The 24,144-nt window shown below is 35.3% G+C and overlaps 1 protein-coding gene across 1 annotated transcript in view; it reads right to left on the bottom strand.

Moving 5' to 3' along the window:
* ACBD6 (acyl-CoA binding domain containing 6) overlaps window positions 1-23,831 on the bottom strand; it is a 133,633-nt gene extending 109,802 nt beyond the window's left edge. The window contains exons 1-3 of the mRNA XM_039881350.1: window positions 23,268-23,831; window positions 17,271-17,335; window positions 14,550-14,646 (exon numbers count right to left, since the gene is read on the bottom strand). Coding sequence (XP_039737284.1) covers window positions 14,550-14,646; window positions 17,271-17,335; window positions 23,268-23,489 — 384 coding nt within the window. The 5' untranslated portion in view covers window positions 23,490-23,831. The remainder of the gene's footprint in view (window positions 1-14,549; window positions 14,647-17,270; window positions 17,336-23,267) is intronic.
* Between the last annotated feature and the right edge of the window lie 313 nt (window positions 23,832-24,144).

Genomic DNA, 24,144 nt, shown 5'->3' with positions numbered 1-24,144 from the left:
TTTAAATACAGGACTCTGCATGAAATGAGGGCTATCTGTAAAATAGCACACACAAACTAGGGCACATACTACAACATTTCAAATACCTAGAAGATCTCAAGCCTCCCATGATCCTATATTTATACAGCTGATGAAAGGCCGAGAAACGTCAGCAACACAGCTTTTTACCATTTTATACTAACGAATGTGACATCCACAACATCTCATCATATTCAGGCATTAAAAGGTCACTATAAAATATATTTTAAAAGAAAGATATAAAGTTAAGTTGAATTGACTTTTAAAGAACATAATTAAAATGGCATTTAAACCAAATGCCACTGTGTGACGATGGCTTAAAATACTCATTCAATTTTTTTTTTGTTAAAAAGAAAAAAAAACCCATTTCTTAAAAGTGTTATTTGAATAGAAGTAGATTCTAAGTTTTCCAAAATTTCAGAGCATTTTGCATTAAACGGAAAATAACGTAATAGAAATTTGCAACTTAAGAATTGTTGTCCTGTTCATTTTGCAATTGATATTTTCTTATTCCTAAATGATACAAATATTGAAAGTTAATCTGTCATCTTGGAAGGAGATAAGTGACATTTAATTCTCTTCCAACAGGCGTAAAGTAGTAAAAAGAAACAAAAAAACAAGTGTGGTTGGTATAACAAATTATTCAAGACACATGGTTTTCAGCCTTAGTTGAGGTTTGTACCAATGTGTTTCCTCAAAAACCTCTCAAAGATACACACACACATTTTGTGTGAACAGAAAACTATTCACATTTCTAATTACTAAAGTTATGCATTTAATATTATTTCTGATGTACTGAAATTTTAGGAACTTACATGTACACAGGGTAAGGGCTGACCAGAGGGGGTTCCAAGTACAGTGTCAAACCCTTTCTTTAAGGTAACATATCCTCTGCTGGGGCCATTTAGATACCAAATATGTTAACTCTTCCATTACTTCATCACTCAGATTTATACGGTTAGATAACACCTGGCAAAAAGCTAGACTGTGAAAGAATGCTACACACTCTACAGATGGACAAGAAGACTCAAGAGTATCAGATGCTGACAGCACTCTGACTTAGGGCAGACTCAGTTAAAGCACTCCGTCAGGCATCCCTGGAAACTCCCGATAAAGCCAAAGGTTAGTTGTTGGTCTAAAGAGAAATGCCCCCAATTTAAATGTCCTTGGAAGATACTGCAAACACAGAAGTATAGGGGTGGGTGGGTGGTGGGGGTGGGGGTGGGTGTGTGTGTGTGTGTGTGTGTGTGTGTATCACCAATAATTATTAAAAAATCATAAAAATAAAATCTTCTAGTTCAATTTTTTAAGTCATAGCCCAATGACACAGTAATTGAACTGGATGATTTCATGATTTTACATCGATCGGTGGACATGCTAAAGGAAGGAAGTAAAAACTAAGTGATTTGGTATCTTGAGTTTACTGGGAAAATCACATTCCAAAGTGCATCAATTCTTTAAAAATTTCAGATGACATATAATTAATCATTATTATTATAAGATTTCAGTGAGATTCCAGCACTAGGTTATGCTAAGGAATGCAATCTGAAAGGCTCAATAAATCTCAGCTCAATTGAATCTCAAAGGACAAATTAACACAGTCTCCCCTAGTTTTACAACATAAATCGATCTGAAAAGAAAACAAAGACTATGGCACTTGGAAGTCTAGAAATCTAGTATAGTCCTCGAGCAATGAACAAAAATATAGAATAATTCCACAGAATAAAACATATACAAAAGAAATGCTCCCATGGACTATAAAAATTAATATGCAGAAAGGATACAAGGATTAAAATAGTGATAGAAATGATTTAGTCAACTATTGTACAAATACTAGACGTTTTAAACATTCAATCTCTAAATATATAAAACTTTTGCATAGGATACAAATTTGTGAGATGGGAAGAGGAAATCAACCTTAAAATATATCCGTCTAGGCTTATAATACAAAATTTTAGCATCTCAAAATGTTAAGAATTAAAAAACTGTTAAAAAGGAGATACAGTTAATTGTCCACGCATTTTTTTAAGTAAGCAATAGAGATAAAATTATTTGGGGTGCAATGTTAACACCAAATGTAGACACAACTGTGTTTTAATTTAGGTTTTAATGTTATTTAATTTCTTAGTAACACCATCAAACTCCCTTTGCTGTAATTATTGATATTAAATGCTAAATGATAGCAGGTAATATGAAGAAGATTTAAAAATATACACATATGACATGTATACGACCAATTAACAAACCATTACCACCAAAATAAAAGCTCTGGATTCACTTGATTAAAATATTTCTTATAATCTGATACTTGTATTAAAAGGTTAACTAATGCCTACATTGATATCTGCTTGTATGTACATATACAGTTATTCTTCTATACATTAAGGTTAAAATTCTGAAATTGTGATATTCCATGTTGAGATTTCTCCTCACTATAGAACTCCACATAAAAGTAACACTTCTAAGTACTTTCAAAGACTAAATTCTTTCCAAAATATTGTGGAGACTTTGGTTTCAGAATAAAGAATAAAGAGAAAGACCACTTTTCTATTATTTTACAATTTCCAATTTATTAATGATTCTGTTAATATTCACTTATATCCAGTGAGAAATATGAGAAGAAATAACACTATGTTGCCAGGGAAGAGCATAAAGTTATAAAGACATCTTGAAACAAATCTGGTTAGATTTCTCTTTAAAAAGTTATAAAATAAGAAGTATCTTAGACTGGCTTAAAATACAGTTGAAATCTATACTTATTTTTAAAAGGGTAGGCAGTCCTAGAAAAGAACATCAGTCTCCAATAAAATAGAGTCAAATATCTGATAAATATTTAAGGGAAAGAGAGAACATAAACATAACACATCCATGACAATGTATTGAGCAAGGTGGCATGGGGAAATAATGCATGTCTCTGTCAGGCAAGCTTAGGTCTGAATTCTTGTTTCTGTATATTCTAGCTATAGGCTGGTTATTTAATCTTTTGGTTAAAATATTTAACCTCTCTGAGCCTTAGTTTATCATGTGTAAAAGGGGAGTAATAATACCTACCCTACAGGATTGTTAAAAGGACTAATCGAGACCAATATCATCTGTTACTCTGAATCATTTTTGGTATAGAATATATTTTGGAATAGAATAGAAATAATGCATTCATTAAGTTTCGGGTATATCATTTCACTGACCTTTGTATCACTGTATTCTTAAAATAAACGGAGAACAAAAAATTATCTTCCTTCACTGGGGTTCAAATTCAAATTAACAGATTTTCAGGTCCTACATTTAAAATAGCCCAGTGTTATAACTACTACATGATAAAATGCTATAATAAAACCTAATTATACGTTAAGAAGAGTAGGTGGGACACATCTGAATTTAAAAAACAACAACAAAAAACCAACTTATCTTTCCTACGTATATTTCCCTTTTACTTAAATTAAAATTATAGATTTTACTAAGAGTTCCACTAAAGTTTTTTCAAATATATGAAATATCCAACCTAAGGAGAAACTACAAAACTGGAAGATGACAACACTCATTACGTCTTGTGTAATGCTAGAAGAAATATCAAAACTAACATTCTTCATATTTGAGAATCTGGTTCCAGTGCAACCCAATCCCACTAATATCAATGAAAACATGAGGTTTCTCAAAGTAATTTCCTATGAGATTTATGATGCAAAACTATAGCGTTATTTAAAGATGGAATGTAAGTCCTAAATGTATTCACAAGTTTTAAGTTATACAATAAAATTATTTTTTTAATAGAGAATGAAGTTGTCAAAGTTTTTGCATATACACACATACAGGCATATACACACATACTGCTTCTTCAACTGGCAAATATAACAGGAGAAAACAAGTAAATGCATGGAAGGAATGTAAAAATACCCAACGACATATCAGATGAATATCAATTTGTCAATTTCCCCCTAAAGCTAACCAAAATATTATCCATTTTTTAACCACTGGATTTAACTGGCAAACATGCAAACATACACACACATGCACATGCATACACACATATGAACATTAAAAATTCTATAGTTCCATATTGCACAACCCTTTATAAAGTCAGTAGGGTAGATCACTTTATGTTTTTACTAATACATGATATTTTACTGTATCAGTAATTACTTGTTTATGGAGACTAATAAATTTGACCCAAAATATATTCAACCTTTGTTCCTAATAATAAAATATGTTATAATAGAGTTCTGCTATTAGAACGAATGGCTTTTGGTAGAAAAAACAATCTCTTTATAATTTGGAAACTAGAGAAAAAATGCAGTTTCGATTTCTAATTCCTAATACACTCCAATTGTTGTTTTAAACTAAAGCAAATCTGAAATAATAACCCATATAAAAGGAACTATTCCTAGATTATTTCTTCTGCCTATGACTTTAATTCGTCTACTCAAATGTGTAATTGCTTTATTTACAAATAAATAGATAATGCTCTATTGCACAAGAAAGCCTTAAGAAATTTTTGTAAAAAAATTTTTAGTTACAAAAGATACTAATGTTCTCTAAATTTTCTAATAAATTTAGATTACCAAGTGAAATTTATGTTACTTATTTGTATTATGTGAATTGAACAGGACAACAAAATCTTTTTTCATTTTTAGTTCTTATCTATTATTCTAAAGCCATAACATTTTTAGATATAGATATGTTCTTTATTGAAGCTATGTCATTATCTTTCACTGAAACATTATATTTTGATTACACACAGCGAAAAAAATTTTAATTTCTAACCTTACAGTTACTGTAATATGCGTCTATAAAAGAAACAAATACAAAGTAAGCACAATAGAAGTGTATTTATCTTCACAGGGAATCACAGTAACTTTAAACTGTGAAACACTGCCCTCTATAGCCCACTGGATTAAAAAATAATTTAATTTACCTAAATCTCAACAATATAATGCAGACTAGGAATTTTGGATTTTTCAGAAGCAAAATTCTTCTGTTCCATAAAGCTCTTCTTTAAAAAAACAGATTTACCCTAGACAAATGCCTATTTCAAACATTCTTCAACCTCTTTTAAAGTCTCTGCTTTCCTTTGGCTCACCCATAATTCCATTTGTAGTAAATATAACATTATCTTTCATATTTGTGCTAAAGAATACAGTATTTAACTCAATTAATCTAACTCAATTAATCCAGATAGAACATATCTGAGAAAACATAGACACACACCAATCCATATAAAAAGGAACAAAGATAGTGAGTGACTTCAGAATTTAATTTAAACAAGGTTGTAACTTGATATTTTAAATTAACTTGGTGCTATTATAATTGGGAAAGCTACAGAAGGCAAAAACAAGCAGGATAGCGTACTCGGTACTAAAGTAATCTAGCTGACTGCAATACGGGGCACGTGGGTTCAGACTGTTCTCAGCCCTCTTTCTGTGTCACATACAGGACTGCCAGGCCGGTTCTGTTTCAGAGACTGCGCGGGTACAGGGAATATAAACATGAGTGAGATATAATCTTAATTCTGGGAACGTTCACAGTATAATGGAAGAGAAAGGTCATTTCGATTCAAAATGGTAAGTACAATGAAAGTATGGACCACAGAGAAGAGGCACTTTGCCTATCTTGGTATGGTTCAAGGAATGAGGAAAAGATTCCTAGAGGTAAAAATGCCCTGAATTTGCTCTTGAAGAATGAACAAAAATTATTCTAATTAAGCAGAGAGGAGAATACAACTTGAACCAAGATCATAAGGTAGAAAACAGTAAGATGTAGGGCAGTAAATATTGCAACCCTATTCTATGCTTCAAAATAATTAGTGGGTCACAAAAACAAAATGAAATAACAGATGCCAGGACCCCACCCCAGGAAACCTTAAATTGGGGGTAAAACTCATGCATCTCTATTTTTAAAGCTCCCTGAAGGGATTCTGATGCACAATCAGGATGATGAAACAGTGTAAGGAAAAACAGGCAGTTTGATAGGGCTGGAACTTAAATAATGAGGAGGGACAGGAGGGGGCGTTGCAGTGTGGATATGAACCAGGCTATGGTGAAATTTGCAAGACAGGCGAATTTAGCCTATAAGTAAAGGGAATCACTTTTAAACTGGGAAAACATGCTCAGATATATATATAAAAATATAATTTCAGATAAGCCATTTTAGAAGCAACATGGAAGACAGAATTGAGTGGGACTCACTCAAAATAGGGAGAAATGTAGGAGGTAGAAACGGCGTAGCCAAGAGGTGATGATATAAAACAACGGTAGCAGCGATGGAAAGAAAATGAAAAATGTAAAATATTTATAAGGTAAAATTAGTGAGACTTGGTAACTAACTAAATGGGACACTAAGAAGCAATAGCAAGAGCAGATCACTTGAATTAACAGGTATATGGCAGTACCATTAAATAAGACGGAATAAGAGAAGAAAACAGCTGACAGCAGAAGAGGAGGATAAGTAGCTGACGAGTTCCATCTTGGACTTGAGTTTGAAGTCCCACTGCTACACTAAAGTAGAAATGCTCAGCAAGTATTTCGACATGTGAAACTAAAAGTCAAAAAGGTAGAGCCCTCAAGTTGAATGTAACCTATAGATATGTTTGACTTCACTCACATTGTGCTTAACTTTTTTTTTCAAAGCCTCATTTAAAAACCAAGAGATTTCACATAAAAAATTAGACTTCACATCCAATCTGGGCACTCACAGCAATAACCAGCTGGGGCTAAGGTCCAATCCCTGTTTAAATAGAGCATACTCTCCCACACAAGCCACAACTGCCATGACTGTATATAAATCCCAGCCCACTTCATTCATTTTTGTTAACGGCCTGGCCCCTGCAGGCATTTCAGTTTTTAAAAAAATCTTTTTTGTTACCTTGGTCTAAAAATCCCGAGCCTTGATCACACAGAAGAGGTCAGGGCTAAAAACAAATTTATAATCAACATAGGCTGTAATTAAAACTGCAGGAATGGCAGGGAGAAACATCAACACAGGCTGAAATCTTCGGCAAAATAATATCTAATCATGTAGTTTTTGCTTTATGATATTCCTGTGGTCTTTACCACGTTCAAATCTCAATTCAAAATGCACTTTCCCTGTGTGTGTATATTATAATCTCTTCAGCAACACTGTTAGTATATAACCAAAATGCTGAATTTTCTATTCATTCCCAGGTAGTTTTTTCAGAAATTAAAACAGTGTCCTGCATATCTCATGTACTATAAATGCTAGCTGAATTAAATAAACTAATCCCCCTAATTCTGAGCAGCATAAATTGTGCCCTGGAACTTGAAGAAACAAGAGAGGAGCCAGAAGAGGGTTAGAAATCGGTCCTAAGAGTGTAAAGGGATTTGTGTGAGTTGAGAAAGAAATCAGAATATTCTGAGAACTATTTAGCAGGTATCTGCAACAGTGCTAAACCTTGTGGACAGCACGGCCGGGGCACAAAGCTAAATCCGACATGGACCTAGGCTCTGAGGAGTCTTTAAGCTAGACATAGTACTATCAAGTATAAAGGTCAGATGAGGTTCTTTCTGAGATGATTGTTTAACACGTGAGAAAATGTAGCTTGAAGAATGATTCTCTAGCATAATGAAGCTAGAGAAAAGAAACCCAATTCAATAGCAGTACCTGATAGTCAACAAAAAATTAAATCTGAATGTTGAGAAAAAAATCAAGATAAATTTTTGGCGAAAAACATATCTGCCTAATCGTTTTTGTTTTGTTTTGTTTTGTTTTGTCTTAAAGCCTACAGCATTTTGTATTCCTAGGTGGTCTCCCAGCCCGACCCTGCTTAGCTTCTGAGATCAGACAAGATCGGTCACATTCAGGGTGGCATGGCCGTAGACGCCTAATCATTTTTTAAACAGAAATTCCAAAAGTTCTAACTACTTTTACAGGTAAGCATGCTATATGTACAAATTTATCTGCTCTGATGTTCAATGAATCTTTATAGGTAAAAGATAATCTTTATAGGTAAAAGACAATACTATAAAAACCACAGTTTTCAAAGGCTAGATGGCTACTGGATAGATAAATAACCACTTATTTGGCTATCAAAACAAAAGAGAGTAGAGTGTCAGTTTTCATATCTATGCTATTCATCTTCATGGACAATATATAAATATAATATAACGAATGGATGCTAGTCTAAGAGTCATCAGACTAGTAAGAAAAATAAAGTTACTAATAAGATCCAAAATAAACATAAAAGTTTTAAAGATCTAAGAAGTAAAAAAAATAATAATAATAAAGGCAAGAGATCAGATGTTCAGTGAGAACCAAAGTATTAACAATACTACTGAAATACCTAGAAAGCCCTAGAATTCCTGAGAAAAGTGTCTTATTTATAATGAACTTTGCTCCCTCTGGTGGTCACAAAAGGTTTTACTGAGTGAGTACAAACAGGCAGAACACAAACAGAAAGAAACTGCAGAAACTATCCAAATTAACCTTCATCTATGTCAGACAAATATATGTTCAATTTACAAAGAACATTTGTTAAAAAGAAAGAATTTAGAGTTTAATGTTTTGGAGGCAGCCACGCAGAATTACAAAAACAGTCACAAATAGATACTTCTAAAAATAGGACTGAATGAGTATATGACGTATGGGCGAGAAACTCCATAGCTTCATTTTATACACTTTCAAACTGTTTGCATTTTTATTTCCATATGCCTGTACTACTTTCATTAAAATGTTATTTATTGGACAATATAGAATATCTGTATCTTTTTATAAGTTTATAATCAGTGTATTTCCTTTCTCAGAGTTAAGAGCCATAATCCTTATAATAGAATATTCCATGTGCCCCTTGACCATCTTATTTTAAATTGCAACCTCATCTCCTGTAAATCCCAACCTTCTCCCCTGCCTTCCCCCATAGCATTAATCACCTTCTACTACACTATAATATTTACTTACTTATTTAATTACTTATGCCTGCCAGATTATATACACACACATACACATATACACACACAAAGACACACACACACAAAGGAATAATATTCAGCCATGAGAAAGATGGAAATTCTGCCATTTACAACATCGTGAACGGACCCTGAGAGCATTATGCTAAGTGAAATAAGACAGAGAAAGACAAATACTGTATATCACTTATATGTGGAATCTAAAAAAGCCAAACTTACAGCAACAGAGTGTAGAGTGGTGTTTACTAGGGGCCTGGTGGAAATAAGGAAGAGGGGAAAACCTTGGTCAAAGACCACAAACTCCCAGTTATAAGACGAATAAGTCCTGGGGATCTAATGTACAGGATGGTGATTATAGTTAATAATATTGCATTACATACTTGGAAGTTGCTAAGAAAGTAGATCTTAAATGTTCTCACCACAAAAAAAGAAACAGTAATTATGTGACATGATGAAGGTGATCAAATCAACGCATTGTACACCTTAAACTTACAGTATTATATGTCGATTATATCTCAATAAAACTGGGGGTGGGTTAAGATGCCCAGTGTCTATGTAAGAGAAAGAAGAGGGAGATATGGATACAGAGACACCAGGGAAGAAAGCCATGTGAAGATGGAGACAGAGACTGGAGTTATGCTGCCAAAAGCTAAGAAATACCTGATACCTGAGGCGACCAGAAGCTGATCGAGAGCCTACAAAGAGAACATGGCTCTGCTAACACCTTGATTTCAGACCTCTAGCCTCCAGAACTGCCAGAGAATATATTTCTGCTGTTTTAAACTACAAAATACCAGTTTGTGATAGTTAGCCAAGGCAACCATAGGAAACTAACATAGCCTGAAACATCTTGTGCCAGAAAGTAAGAAAATGCTAAAGAATGGAGACATATCGAAAGGACACAGAAGTCATCTCTAAGGCACTCCCAGTGGCCAATTAAATAATGTTGATAATGGATTACAACCTGTTGAATAAGAGAGAAATCTAGGAATAATACTAATATAAATAGATGAATGTTGGGAGAGGCAATCAACCAACAGCCCTGAGTGTCCCTACACATTCTCATTCACTATGCCAGGCTGTGACCACTCTTTAGCTGGGCCGTTTCTCAGGGTTAAGCGATCTTCAGGGATGAGGTAGTGTCTTTCCAGCCACTGACAAAGAGCAGGCTTGTTTCCACCTGTTTTGAAAGTGGTGAATCCCCAAAGCTCAATGCTCCCTCCCTGGAGCACTGCATATGCAGGAATCCATCTAGGCCCACCTGTGTTATCCTGGGGGACTTAAGAGAATCCAATGCGAATCATATGCAGCTTATGCAGTTTGCCATGACGTGAATAATAAAGTCCTTTGGCTCAGACCCAGAAGTCTTGCACCTATGGCAGTGTCTAAGAAACAGTAATAGTCTAACTTATTAGCTTGCAAGTAAGGTACAACCCTAGACCTTTCACAGTTCTCAACAATGAATGAATAAATAAATAAATGGGAGAGAAGGGAAAGCCCATCTTCACAGTGGAATGTTAACTAATAAATGAAGAAGAAATGATGGAGTTAGAAAATCATTAATAGATATTAAAACTAGTGGGTGAAATCTGATTAGGAAAAGGATACTTATATAGTCTCAAAGTATCTCCCCACAAATTATTTAATTACAAAGGGAAAACAGGAAATTTACACTACAGAAATCTGGCAGACACCACCTTAGGCAAGTGATCAAAGTTCACATAACCAAGTGCACATATCAGGGCAAATAGATATCATGTTTCTCCTGGCGTAACGCACTGAGAGGGACACAATTCTGTGGTATTCCTCCTAAAAATGTATAATCTGAATCTAATATGAGGAAACATTAGACAAACCCAAACTGAGGGACATTCTACAAAATAACTGGCCTATATTCTTCAAAAATATCATGGTCAAGAAAAAAGAAGACAGGCTGAGAAACTGTTCCAATTTAAAGGAGACTAAAGAGACATGACAACTAAATGCAGTGCATGATCCTGGATTGGATGATGGATCAGAATTTTCAAAAAATAACTATGAAGGACATTTTTTAGATAAATAGATTTGAACATGGAATATGGATTTGATGATAATATTAAATCGATGTTAAAATTTGACTTTGAGAAATAGAACCATTGTACAGTGTTGGTGAGAATTAAAAATAGAATTTCTATATGATCCAGCAATCCCACTTCTGGAAATAAAGTCAGGATCTTGAAGAGATAGCTATACTCCCATATAGCATTATTCACAACAGCCGAGATATGGAAACAAACTAAATGTTCATCTATGGATGTAGCACACACACACACACACACACACACACACACACACACACACACTCACACTGGATTATTATTTGGCTATGAAAAGAAGGAAATCTTGCCATTTGTGACAACATGGATGAACCTGGAGGACATTATGCTATGACAGACATGGAAAGATAAAAGTTATATGATCTCTCTTGTACATAGAGCCTAAAATATTAGAAAGTCAAACTCATAGAAGCAGAGACTAGAATGGTGTTTACCAGGCGATGGGGCGTAGGGGAGGGGATGGGGAGATGCTGGTCAAAGGGTACAAACTCTTGGTTATGTAGGATGAATAAATCTAGAGATCTAATGCACAGGCATAATGACTACAATTGATAATACTGTATTGAATACTTGAAATATACTAAGAAAGTAAATATCAGGTGCTCTCATCACAAAAAACTGGTAGCTATGTGAGGACATATTAGCTTGACTGTAGTAATAATTCACTATGTGTATATATGTGTATCACATCATCATGTTGTATACCTTATATATATGTAATTTTTATTTTTTAAATTTATATATAATAGATACATAAACATATAAATGCCCTGCAGGGACTCTGAGCCCATGGGCTCTAAAAAAATTTTTTTTCAAAAGAATATAGGACACTAAAGAAAAAATTCCCAATTTTGGTAATTATGGTGTAGGAATATAAGAGAAGGTTCTTGTTCTTAGGAAAACTGAAGTATTTAGTAGTAAAGGCACATGATGTCTCCAACTTATCTAAGAGGTTCAGAAAAAATTGTATTTATATGTGTGTGTGTGTAAACAGAATGTTAAAGCAAATGTAAACAATTGGTGTACCTAGACAAAGGCCATCCAGAAGTTCCTTGTACTATTCTTAAAACTTAAAAAAAAGTCAGGTATTCATTGGTTAATAATAATGTATTGTAAACTTGATATCTGCTGAGAATAGATCCTGTTATCACCACGCACACAAAAAAAGAAAAAACCATGATAACTATGAACTATGAGGGATGAAGAATATAGTCTGTGTTAATCATTTCACAATACATATATCAGTATGAAGACACTAAATATATACAATTTTTATTTGTCAAAAATAATAAAAATAAAAATACCAAAATAAAAACTCACCCTCCTCTCCTCCAAAAAAAAAAAAAGAATTGCCTTGATTACATTAGACATTCAAAACATTCTTAAGATGAAACATAACAGAAAACATAGTCAAAGGGTTGCATTTTAAAAAGCATTGTTCATTTTACATTTGAAGGTACCATGTAGCTTTGATTAAAAAAGGAACTACCTTTACTTGAATTTTTTATACATATATGTGCACATAAGCTTACATGATATACATGTGAAATGTCAGCTAGAGAACAGAGTGGTTAAGTTAAGACGGCAGCCTCTGGACTCATACAAACATAGGTCCAAATCCCAGCACCACCATTACTAGCTGGCAAGGTACTAAACCTTTCTCATTCTTAAAATGCAGACAATTGTTTCTAATTAAGTTTTGTGAAAATTTCAAAGGACAATAGCACATTCAGTATGTGAGCTGTTATTGTTTTATAAATGACTCTTTAACCTAAAAGATAATGAAGTGAATACCAAATCTCTGGAGACTGAGGTTATGATCTGCCCATACCAGTCAAAAACAAGGAGGAAAAAAGTCTGAGTCAAAGGGGATCAATCGGCTCAGGATGTTTAATGTAAAAATTAAAATGTTAATGAAATACAATACCTCTTTACGACTAGATTATGATGTTAAAATATTTTTAGAATAATGTACTGAAGAATGATCTTTATTTGAAAGTGCCCGTGGTTCTGCTTAGTTTACTCAAGTTTACGTTCAATAGGGAAGATTTAGATATTTTTAAAAAGCATCCTTAATGCCGGTCTGGATTTCCATGAGGAAGAACTACCTAACCCCATGGACTCTGCAAGCATTTATAAGAGTCAGAGTTAACAGAATTTTACTCAGTAATTAAGGTAAGAAATCATAAATTTTGTCATTTATCGGAAGTTATAAACTCAAATGCCTCCGTAGGTCAGGCATCGCAAACAGCTGAGTGAAAATCAATAGGGAGGAAGTGAGACCACATGGACTGCACCTGACGGCTAGGTAGTCACCTAAAGGTGTTCAAATTCAAGTTTTGCTTTGTTTTTTCAAACACTGTGCCATGTGTTCAGGCTGAGTTCAGCTTGGAGGGGAACCTGTTTTGACCACTGAATTTCAGATTTTAAGTTTCTAGAAGGTTTCTGATGTGTAGTTGTATGCAAACTTGATGTTTTGTAAAAGATATTAATAAAATGGAATATTTCTAAGAATGAATACTCATGCACATCAAAAACATCAGGAAATGTTTCAGTGACTTCCACAAGGCAGTCACGTCACTGAAGATATCCTAGATTGGTCATGACCCCTTTGTACTCATAATTAAGACACATTTTTATATGTCATGATAGAGAATCTTAAAGGTTCCTCACAACTCTGCCATTTTAAGATTCTATGATTCATGGAACAAAATTCTTCCATACTGATAATAAATACATACCCATGAAATAACTAATCACTAAAAGCATTCAAAACTGCTGAATTCATTTACCACTGAAAAGTTTGGCCTGAATATTTTTATTGAAAAGAAAGAGATTCACTTTATATTTTTGACATCGTACTGATCCAGCTTTTACCCCACTGAAACATCTGTCAATCATGATTTAAAAAAATTTTTTTAATAAAATAGCAACCCCACCTTTATAAAATTCTTTCTAGATGTTCTCCAATACGTATACTAGAAAAAGAGTGTACATTTAAGTGAACAACATCCAATGCCCTCAAAGTCCAAAGCTGGACCCCCCAGCAGTTTGTTATTGTTTTATAATATTATCATATTTTAGTATGTTTTATCTTCTCTAATATACTTTAAACTACATGCAGGCAGAAGGCATGTCTTATTCAAATCTTATCTCTATCAATAAGCATTTTGTACTTGCACAAGTGGTCATTAAAAAAAAGAGAAACCTACCATTTCTAAAGATAATAATGATCTCATGTTAAACTCTTTCAAATTTGGAAACGTTTTTACATGATTGAAATTACTGTTATGTTTTTTAAAATTCTCTACAAGTCAGAGATGTCCTCAGTATCAGTAGCTGGTTGCGTTAAAATTTAAGCAAAGTATTTTGGATGGATAAATGACAGTAAGTTTATATTCTTTTGATTTGAGAAAATAAAACTTTAAGAATATTACTTAAGCCTAAGTTAAGTTTTAAACATTTATTTGAGACAAAGAGGATATGTGTTTGGGAGGTATTAATGATAACCATTAAGTCTTACCTGGGGATTCCAACCTGGATCTAATTTTTTAACTGCTGCAATATACTCCTGCATTGCCTGGCTCGGGCTTGAATCACCAAGTGCTTTCCACGCTTCCCTAGAATATCCAAAATGACCCATCGTTAACTGTGAGTAACGCAAACTGCATATTTCTTTTCATTATTAAATAAATTGACATATACATTGCACGGGTCTGGGGATATAGGTATAATAAGCCATAGATGAGTAACGCCTCTTTTTGCATTCACATTGGTCTACAGCCATACAGACCTCATCACCCCAAGTGAGGAGCCTTTTTAGATGTCTTTTTCCTAATCACCCTCCCCCATGAAATTTTAATAATCCAGAAATAATGTGTATCTGTTGAATTTTTGAAGACCATGAACCACACTGTAATATCTAAAATTTTATAACTCCCCCAAACCCAACTTTCATCCCTATTGAAAATGTCTGATCTACAGACAAATAAAAGTAGTTCCCATCTTATGAATTAATTGTGCTTATGGCATTCTGGTAATATGGAAACTAATCATCACACAAAACAATATTCCCTGAAAAAATTTTTATTTAAGTTGTGAGAAATACAACTTCCTCTTCTGCTGTTATCTAGTCTATAAGCTGCTAGTAGTGGATCCTGAAGCCTCAGGGAAGGACTTCAAAAATGAGGGCTGGTAAGGACAGCAATAATACTGAGTAATAAGGTAGGGACTTCCTGTAGTATAAATACCAAGAGTAATATTTCAGTTCTGAGTCTCCTTCTAAGTCATCCTTTTCTTCTTTTCTGCAAGCTGCCAGGACAAACTCCTTCTCAGTTTTTCCCTACCATTATTTTCTGCTTCCAACCAGGAAACAGATCCACTGATCCACTGTAAAACAGAACTCAATCCCACAGTTTTTTCTACCTTCTTGCTCCTAGGATGAATATAACTCTGAGGATTCCTAATTTATTTTTATTGACTCTCTTGAGAGTTCCTGGTTTACATCCTAAAACTTTATCCCTAAATATAACAGCATATATCAAAGTGAGAAAATTTAACATCATTACTATTATGTAAATGTATAGCAGACATTCAGATTTCCCTGATTTCTCAATATCCTTTATAAGCTCTTCTACCAGACCAGGAGTCAATCAAGATTCAGCACGGAGTTTCATGTATTTTTAGCCTTTTTTGTCTTCCATGATACTCAATTTTTAAGAGTCCAAACCAATTGTTTATAAAATACTCCTCAATTTGCATTTGTCTGATTGTTTCTTCAACTACAGTGTTTCATCCCAAAAACAATTTATCATGATAAGAATCATGTTAAACATTTTGTTAAGAGCAAAATATGGGTGACATATCCCTTACAAAGCATCATGTCAGGAGGCACATGTTATCAGTTTGTCCCATCATTAATAAGATAGACAACTTGGTAAAAATGGTCTCTCCCACTTTCTTCTTTGTGATTAATAAGCAACCTGTGGGTTCAACTGCATAAATATTGTTCCCCAGTAGCTTTTCATCTCATGGTTTTAGCATCCAATGATGATTCTTGCCTGAATTATTATTATAATGGTTGTAAAATCTAAACTTAGTAAATCATTTTAAGAAATGAAAAAACAGGCAACTATAGCCAAAAAATTGGTGAAGTTATGAAATTCTAGAAACAAAACTCACTTATAATAAGTTATGTCAGGTATTCTCTACAAAGGTAATAAAGTGCCAGTCAGAGAACTACTCGTTATCATTGGCAAAGAAAGCTCGTGGCAGAATGAAAATCAAAACACTGCTTTCTTCAGAGAATGCCCAACATACACACACGTCAGTTGAACTAAACAGTGCACTTAATGCCATAGCTGATTTACATCCGGTTCAAGCTCTGCATCTCCTTGCAGCTTAGTAACAAACAGTTCACAGATAGGCAACTTGTCCAGGGGACCACATTTTGAACAGCACTGCTCTAGAACGTAAAGTTGGAATCCATTTTTAACACTTCTCTCTGACCATATTTCATTTTTTTAAAAACCCTACCCTCTATCTATTTAATTCTGGGCTGATGCTTCAAAGTGCTTCCTGCTATAACTAAGGTTTCTAACTGTGTGTAATTTCTCTTCTTCTCACTTAGAGTAGGTAAACCTTCATATGATAAGAGAGAACCTCTGAATCATAAGTGAAAAATTGGGGAGAGCAAAATCTTTATGTATTCAGGAAAGAAGTGGACTCAGCACCCGATTTCTTTTCCTTCTTCCCAAGAGGTTATGATAAGCACGTCTTGACTGTGGTGGGGTGGGGCAAGAGACGCAAGAGCACTAGGGAAGAGGATGTGACATCAAGGCAGGGAGAACAGTAAGAAATGGGGATTTACCCTGCTCTTCTCCTTTCCTGTCCTCCTGGCCTTCTTCCAAAGACCCCTCAGAGGGAGAAGTGGTGACCCACTAGGGACTGTATGTTGGGTACGGAAAATCTCCAGCAACAGCTCTTACGGTCACTCTCCAAGAAGCTATTCTTATGAAAGGAATGTACATCTGTTGTGAACTACGTACAAGCACCATGGCATGAGAATCCTTTAGGAGACTTAGCTGAAAGCAGAATCCGCTTTTAATCTCTCTCAATCGCCTGCCCTCAGCAGTCTACAGCGGAGGGATTAATATAAAAATAATTCTTTAATCTGCTCACTACTCTAATTCCTGAACACCTAAACCATTTCCAACAACTTCATTAGATTCTAAGAATGTCTTACCATTTTTGTTTTCCTTCAAAATCGAAGAAGCTTGGTTTAGCAGTATTGCAATTTCCAACTTTGACCTAAATGAAGGGTGGGGGAGAAATCCAGAATTTATTTTTCATGAAATTCCAGAGAAACTTTTTTATTTTTGTATTTATTATGCATGCTTAATGACTACATATTAGAAAATATTTACATCTGTACAGAATAACAAATTTTAACATTTTTTACAAAGGCAAACAAAAAACCAAACTTGAAATTCAGGCTACTCTAACTTACTGCATAAAACAACTGTTATCTAATACCATAACACATTTAAAAACAGGAGTGATAAACAGTTGCATTCCTAAGTTAATAGACAAATTATAAATGTAGATTATGCAATCCTTATTACCATTTACGTAGAATTTTTAAACATGCAATAAACAAGCTTTATAGTTTATTGAAATTCATTTTTTTATGCTGAGTCTCATAACACTATCAGCATTTCATCTCCCCCAACACACTACTTTGAAAGTGCCCTACTATGAAAGTAATCAATATAAATTTAAATGTTGAAAGCTGTGCAGAAAAATTCCAAGGGTTGCTTAACAATATAAATTCTACCTATTCCATGATAATTTCTTGTTACTTCTAATCTAATTATACAATAATTATCTACACCGTGAATAAGCATAAATGAAATTCACACAAATGCACAAGTGCAGAATTCCTATACAGCCCCTGGTTCCCACCACCAGACGTAATCTCTCTTTTTGATAAACTCTGTATAATACAACCTATGATATCATTTTTACTTTGTGCAGAAAAGTACCTCCAAAAATATAAAGTCTCATCTTCCTATTAGAACACAGCCTTTAAGAAACTATTTTTAACTCAATCATTGCACCTAATACAGTGCCCAACTCAAAGTAGTAAAAAGTTTGTTGAATATAGAATATGTTAGGCATGTGTTCAACAAAATACCTGCTTTCCCTAATGCTAAAGACCTCTATCTGACCGCGATCTACTTCTTGGGGACCTTTGCACTGCATCTTGAATTTTGCTAAAATCAAACTGATGATCTACTCACTAATCAGACTGGTCTACTCACTGTCGTAGGGATTTTTATTCTGAGTTTTGCTCAGTGTTATTCCCCTCACCTAAAATATCTTCATTTCTCTTCTCATCTTTTCAAAATGCTACACCTCCTACTCAAGGTTCAGATCCTAAGAACCCTGTCAGTACACAATAATCTCATCCATGTCTGAAATCGTAACAATTATCATCTCTATCATTTGCTTAGCAATTAATCACAATTAATCTGGTCGTTATTAAAATGTACGCTTATACAGAAGCAGCCCTGTTATGATGGGACACGGGAGGGAGAGAGCAGGAGCTGCTTTTGCTGAACAAAAGCTTCACCTATGTTATGTCAAATGAGTCACAAAACAAACCTGTTAGGTTTGCCATTACAAATCTCTTTCATAAATGAGTATAGAAAAGCTGAGGAGGGTTGTCACAGTTCACACATTAGTATATCCTAATCAGCAGTCAGGATTTGAATCCAGGACTGGTTTGACTCCACAGCCCCAAATTCTTTTACTATAACATTCAGTTTTACATGTCATGCAGAATCTACGCTTCAGTTCTGGTACCTCCAAAGTCACCTGAACTACTGGACTGATAGAAATATGAAATGAGGTTAACTATTAGTCATCATAAAAATAGCAATGATTACTATTTCTGTTTTTTTAACCAGACACCAGCCAATGGCAGAAACAAATACTAATATCTATTCTTCATTTTTCCTACAGTAGTAGAAATCTCAGCCGGGTCACATGGCCATCCACCTGAACATTACATGTGGCCATGTAACTTCTGCCAAGGCTCAGGGCACTGAATGTGTGTGAAAGTGATATAAACATCTTTCTTAAAAAGAAAGAAGGGCTTGTCCTTCCCTTTCCCTTTGCCATGGCTAAAACATGCTTGTGGCGATGGTGAACCATCTTTGGCCGTGGAAAGGGGATCTTAGGGCAGCAGATCTCCAACTTTTTGGTCTTATGAACCCTTCACACTCTTAGACACTGAGGACCCCAAAGAACTTTTGTTTATGTGGGCCATACCTATTAATATTTACTGTATTGAAAACGAAAAGACATTTTAAAATATGTGTTAATTTAAAAATAATAAACACATTACATGTTAACATAACAAAATTTTATGAAAAATAGTCTAAAGCAAAAAAAAATTAGTGAAAAAAGTGACACTGCTTTACATTTTGCAAATCTCTAACATCTGCCTTAGTATATTCTTACGTCTACTTCTACATTCAATCTATTGCAATGTGTTGCTTTGGCTGAAGTATATGAAGAAAATTCAGCTTCACACAGATATGCTATAGAAAAAAAAGTATTTTAGTAGCATTTTCAGATAATTTTGGATATTCTTTTTTGATACCACACCAAAACTCAACAAGTGGCAGCTTCTTTAAACTTAGTTGCAATCTGGAATCTGAACTAAAAACAATAAAATTTTCATACTGTTAACATTAAAATTTATTGGTCTGACTTCCACTCAATGGATTTTTAATGCACACATAATTTGTAACATCATTCCATGCAATATTTGGAAAATATGGTTCACTGACTTATGCACACCTTTCGAATGTTGACACGTTTCATTATACAATAGCAAAAACTCATTACCATTAAAGTCATCACCGATCTCATCAAAAAAGTGTTTAAGTATTAGGAAGCTGTCAAACTCACTTGGCAGATACAGATTTTCCAAACTTCTAACTTTTGCTTGAAGGCTCAAATATTATTTATCATAAGCAACAAATATTGTCAGTTGTTTTCCTTAAAATGACAGGCTCATTTCATTCATTTTCAAGAAACTCTCTGCCAAGTACTCAAATCCAAATAAGCATAGTTTATCTGTGAGTTGTTCTATCGAGTGAAAATAATGTTTAATAAAAAAAGTGGATAGCACGGCTTGCAACTCAAAAATTACACAAGGGCTTTTCCTCAAAATATCTGACCTAACTCAGTATGCAGCAGAAATACTTAGTGTGTACCCCTAATTTCATTAAACACAATATTAAAAAGACTAATACTCAAGAGTTAATATTTAATAAAAATCAGTGATCTTTACTGCTTCATCAAAGACATTTTTAAGTAAAACCGGCTTTTTTTTTTTTACTCTGAGTACATGGTGGTAGAGAAATATGACTACTAGTACAGTTTACTGCCAGTGCCTTGATTCATACCAATGCATCAGCAGTTTTATCTACCAGACAGCATAGAAAAAAGGCAAATAGTGTCTTAGTACTATTTTGAAAATAGCTTGACCTTGTAGATCCCCTGAGAGAGTCTCAGCAATTCTCTGGGGTCTGTAGATGATAATTTGAGAACTGCTGCCTTAGGGGATGGCTGAGCTACAAGATAGAAAAAAGACTAAGCCTCTGGATGATCTCATGAAGCAGAGCACCCTACCAGACTGAGATCGCCTACTTCCACACCATTATGTGAGCTGAAAATAAACATTCAGCAGCTGACCCTGTATTCCAACTGACGCGAAGCTTTTGTATTCTCGAATTCAAAGAATAGCTCTGGATCCAGAAAAGACTGGGAAATAAAACTACGGGAATTTTAGGACATCATGAGCAAGTTTCCAAATCACTAGATAATGAATCGTAAGTTATAAAGCAGAGTTATAAAATGTACCACTTTAACAGAGCACCTAAATTCTGTTCTCTGATATATGTATGTATGTATGTATGTATGTATGTATGTATGTATGTATGTATGTATGTATATATCCAGTGTCTTTGGAATGGATCATTCCAACAAAGGTTGCCAATGGCAAACGCCAGTGAATCGAATGAACCCAGGGTAAAGCAGGACAAGCTGAGTAGCTTCACTTGTGCTAGTGCGGAAGGTTCCCATAAAATGAAGCCAACAGGAGTTTGAAATTTTCATTGTCCTATAGTTTTCACCAGGATCAATTACCTTTTGCTGGGAGAAGGTAGGCTAATGCTCAGAGGACCAAAAAGAAAAAAAACAAAACAAATTTAATTGGTATGATCTTTTTGCAAAAAGATAATTTTGAAGTCACAGAGTTATCTGAGACTAAATCAGCTTTTATGTTAGGTAACTTTAGGGCTCTGCTTGAGAGAAATAGATTCAGATCTCAGCATACTTTTATCATTTTTCTGCTGACAAGCTTACTTCATTCAGCCTACAAAAATTATATTGGGCTTTCAACTTTATTATTCTATCAAAGACACTATTTTTAACACTTTCAGAATTCTGTTAAAAATAATATATAGAAGAAATTGATGAAAATCGTGTCCTGATGTCATATCTAAGTAAGCAGATTCTTATTCTCTAATAATGAAGAATTTTATTTTCCAGATACAGAATATTTCTAAACACCCTAATGTCAAGTTCTTGAAAGGGTGAGGGATACGCTTCTTCCAGACTATTTGGATCAAGTGGGTATATCTGGGAGAGAATGAATGCCAAATGACAGGTGACTGGAGTTCACTGCTTTGGAAATCAGATATTTAATAATGATGACACTGATATCGATAAATAAAGTCCTAGAAAGAAAAAGAATTTTCTCTAGGGAATTTGGAGAAAATTAGTCTGCTACTGCCCAGAAAAATCACCAGTCGTAACGTAACAGGCCCTACCACAATATTCAAAAAATTCTTGTTAAATAATCAAGTCTCATTTTAATGTTATTAGGACAGGGTAAATGACCAAAGAGAAAATAGATACCTAGAACTTTTGAAAGAAAGCAAATTCCAAGGCCAATACAGTGGCAATTTTCATTCAACACAATGATTTATACCATTTGTACCTACAACTATATCTCTCAGGTCACTTTAACTGATATTCATCAATCCTCAAAAGAAGATTCATCTGTATTCAGTATTTTCAGTTGAATACAGAAGAACCTCACAACTATTTCTTTTTTTTTTTTTTAAAGAATACAGGGGGAAATAAATACCAAGAGGCAAAAGAAGAGTTTTAAAATTTTAATAAAATGGTCTATTATCTAACACTTCATTGCTTCCAGTATTTCAAACAGCTAGTTTTCCTGAACTGTTACTTAACTATGTCAGCAATTATTCAATGTTTACATCTAGACACCTCAATTATCTTTGTAAGTCTCTTCAAGGCAAGTATCATGATGCTTTTGCTTCTTTACATTCCCTGTAAGCATAACATCCAAGTATTTTGCACACAAAAGTGTACCCAATGACTCTTTGAATGATAAATTAAATCTTATATGACATTATTATTTTTATTTCCATATATCCAGGTAAAGTTCCGAGTCTTAGACAGAGTCCGCAGCTACAAGCTAGTTTTAATTCTGACTGATTTATCTGTATGACCCTAGGCAAGTTATCTACTCTCTTTGGGCATCTCTTTCCTTTTCCGTTAAAGAAGGACATTATTTCATCCGGTGTTTACTAGCTCTAAAATTTTTATAATTGTATCTAACAGACAGAAGTGGATTCAGTCAAAGTACGAGTCTATGATACTGAGTTAAAAAAATTAAATAATAAAAATAGTAATACTTTCTTTTGTATTGCAATCATATTATTCTTTTGTATTACAATCGTATTATTCTATTGGATCTCAAAATATTGTTTTAAACATTACCATATTTACATCCATAGGACCCTCTGGCAAGAGTGAATGAGAAATCTTATTTTGTCATCCTCATTTTACAAAGGTTACGAAGCTGGTAAAAACAAAAGTGCAAGGTCACTGAGCAAGTCAGAGAAGATACAGAAAAACTGCCATTTGGTGTCCAGCTAAACATCACTCCTAGATAGCAGACTGGTCCTTTCCATGTCCAGAATGCTAATCATTCAAGGCAGATTAAAAACAAAACAAACAAAACACACACACACTCGCTTCATTAGTAGCCATTAACAAAGCACAGTTACTATTAGTTTTTCTTGGAAAGAAGCCTCTGGCCACTCTCACATCCACCCTCTCCCCGCGACTTTACCTGCTTGTACCTGGCATACAGATACAAGAGCTGCTCCCTGCTGGCCACGTGAATCAGGCCCTGGAGGTGTGCTGCAGCCTTCTCAAACAGCTCTGTCAGGCTCCTGGAAGCCTCGGTCTCGGGGGTCTGGAGGGATTCCACATCACCGGAGTCGTCTCCCGAGCTCAGCTCTCCGCCACTGTCGCCAGTGGTGGCCCCCACGGGCAGGAAGGGAGAGGCCATGTGTCCGCTCTGCCCTCTTCAGATCGGGTGTAACACCGGCTAGGGGGCCTGGCCGACCAGTCTGGGTCCCGAGCCGGAGCTGCAGTCCGACCCCAGCTCACTTACTCCGCGCTCCCTCACCTAACTCTGTCTCCTTCCCATTTCCCCCCCTCAGCGTGCAGGGTAGGCTCTGCTACCCTCCGCTGCTCTCCTCCGCTGATCCAGTTTCCTCTGATTTCCCGGGGCTAATTGTGCGCTCAGGGTCGCCTAGGTCCCCCTCCAACCGCTCCGGGGTCTGGGAGAAGCGCAGCCGCCAGCAGGTCCAGGAGAGGGAGCGGTGAGCGGCAGGGGCGGGGCGACGTGAGCGCGGGCGGCGTGCGCGCGAGCACGCGCCCGTGAGCACGCGCCCGAGCACGCGTCCGGCTGCGTTCTGCGCTAGTGGGGCTAATGTGCGCTGTCCGCTGTTGCACGTCACGCGTTAAGGAGTACTGCTGGGACGCGCCCGGGAGGCGCTACTAGAAGAAACTGTCTTAAGTCGTTGGGGTGTCCGTTAATCGTTTGGTTGCAATTACTAGTCACACCTTCGGAACCCGTTGTCGGGATAGGCCACCGGGTGAGGGAAGGCCTTTGACTTGGTTGTGTAGCAATAGAAGCCGAGTCGTGGGAAACAGGAAGC

Source organism: Pteropus medius, unplaced genomic scaffold (genome assembly GCF_902729225.1).
Source record: "Pteropus medius unplaced genomic scaffold, Ma_sr-lr_union100, whole genome shotgun sequence".
In the NCBI taxonomy this organism is placed as follows: Eukaryota; Metazoa; Chordata; class Mammalia; order Chiroptera; family Pteropodidae; genus Pteropus; species Pteropus medius.
This window is presented reverse-complemented; position numbering and strand designations above follow the sequence as displayed.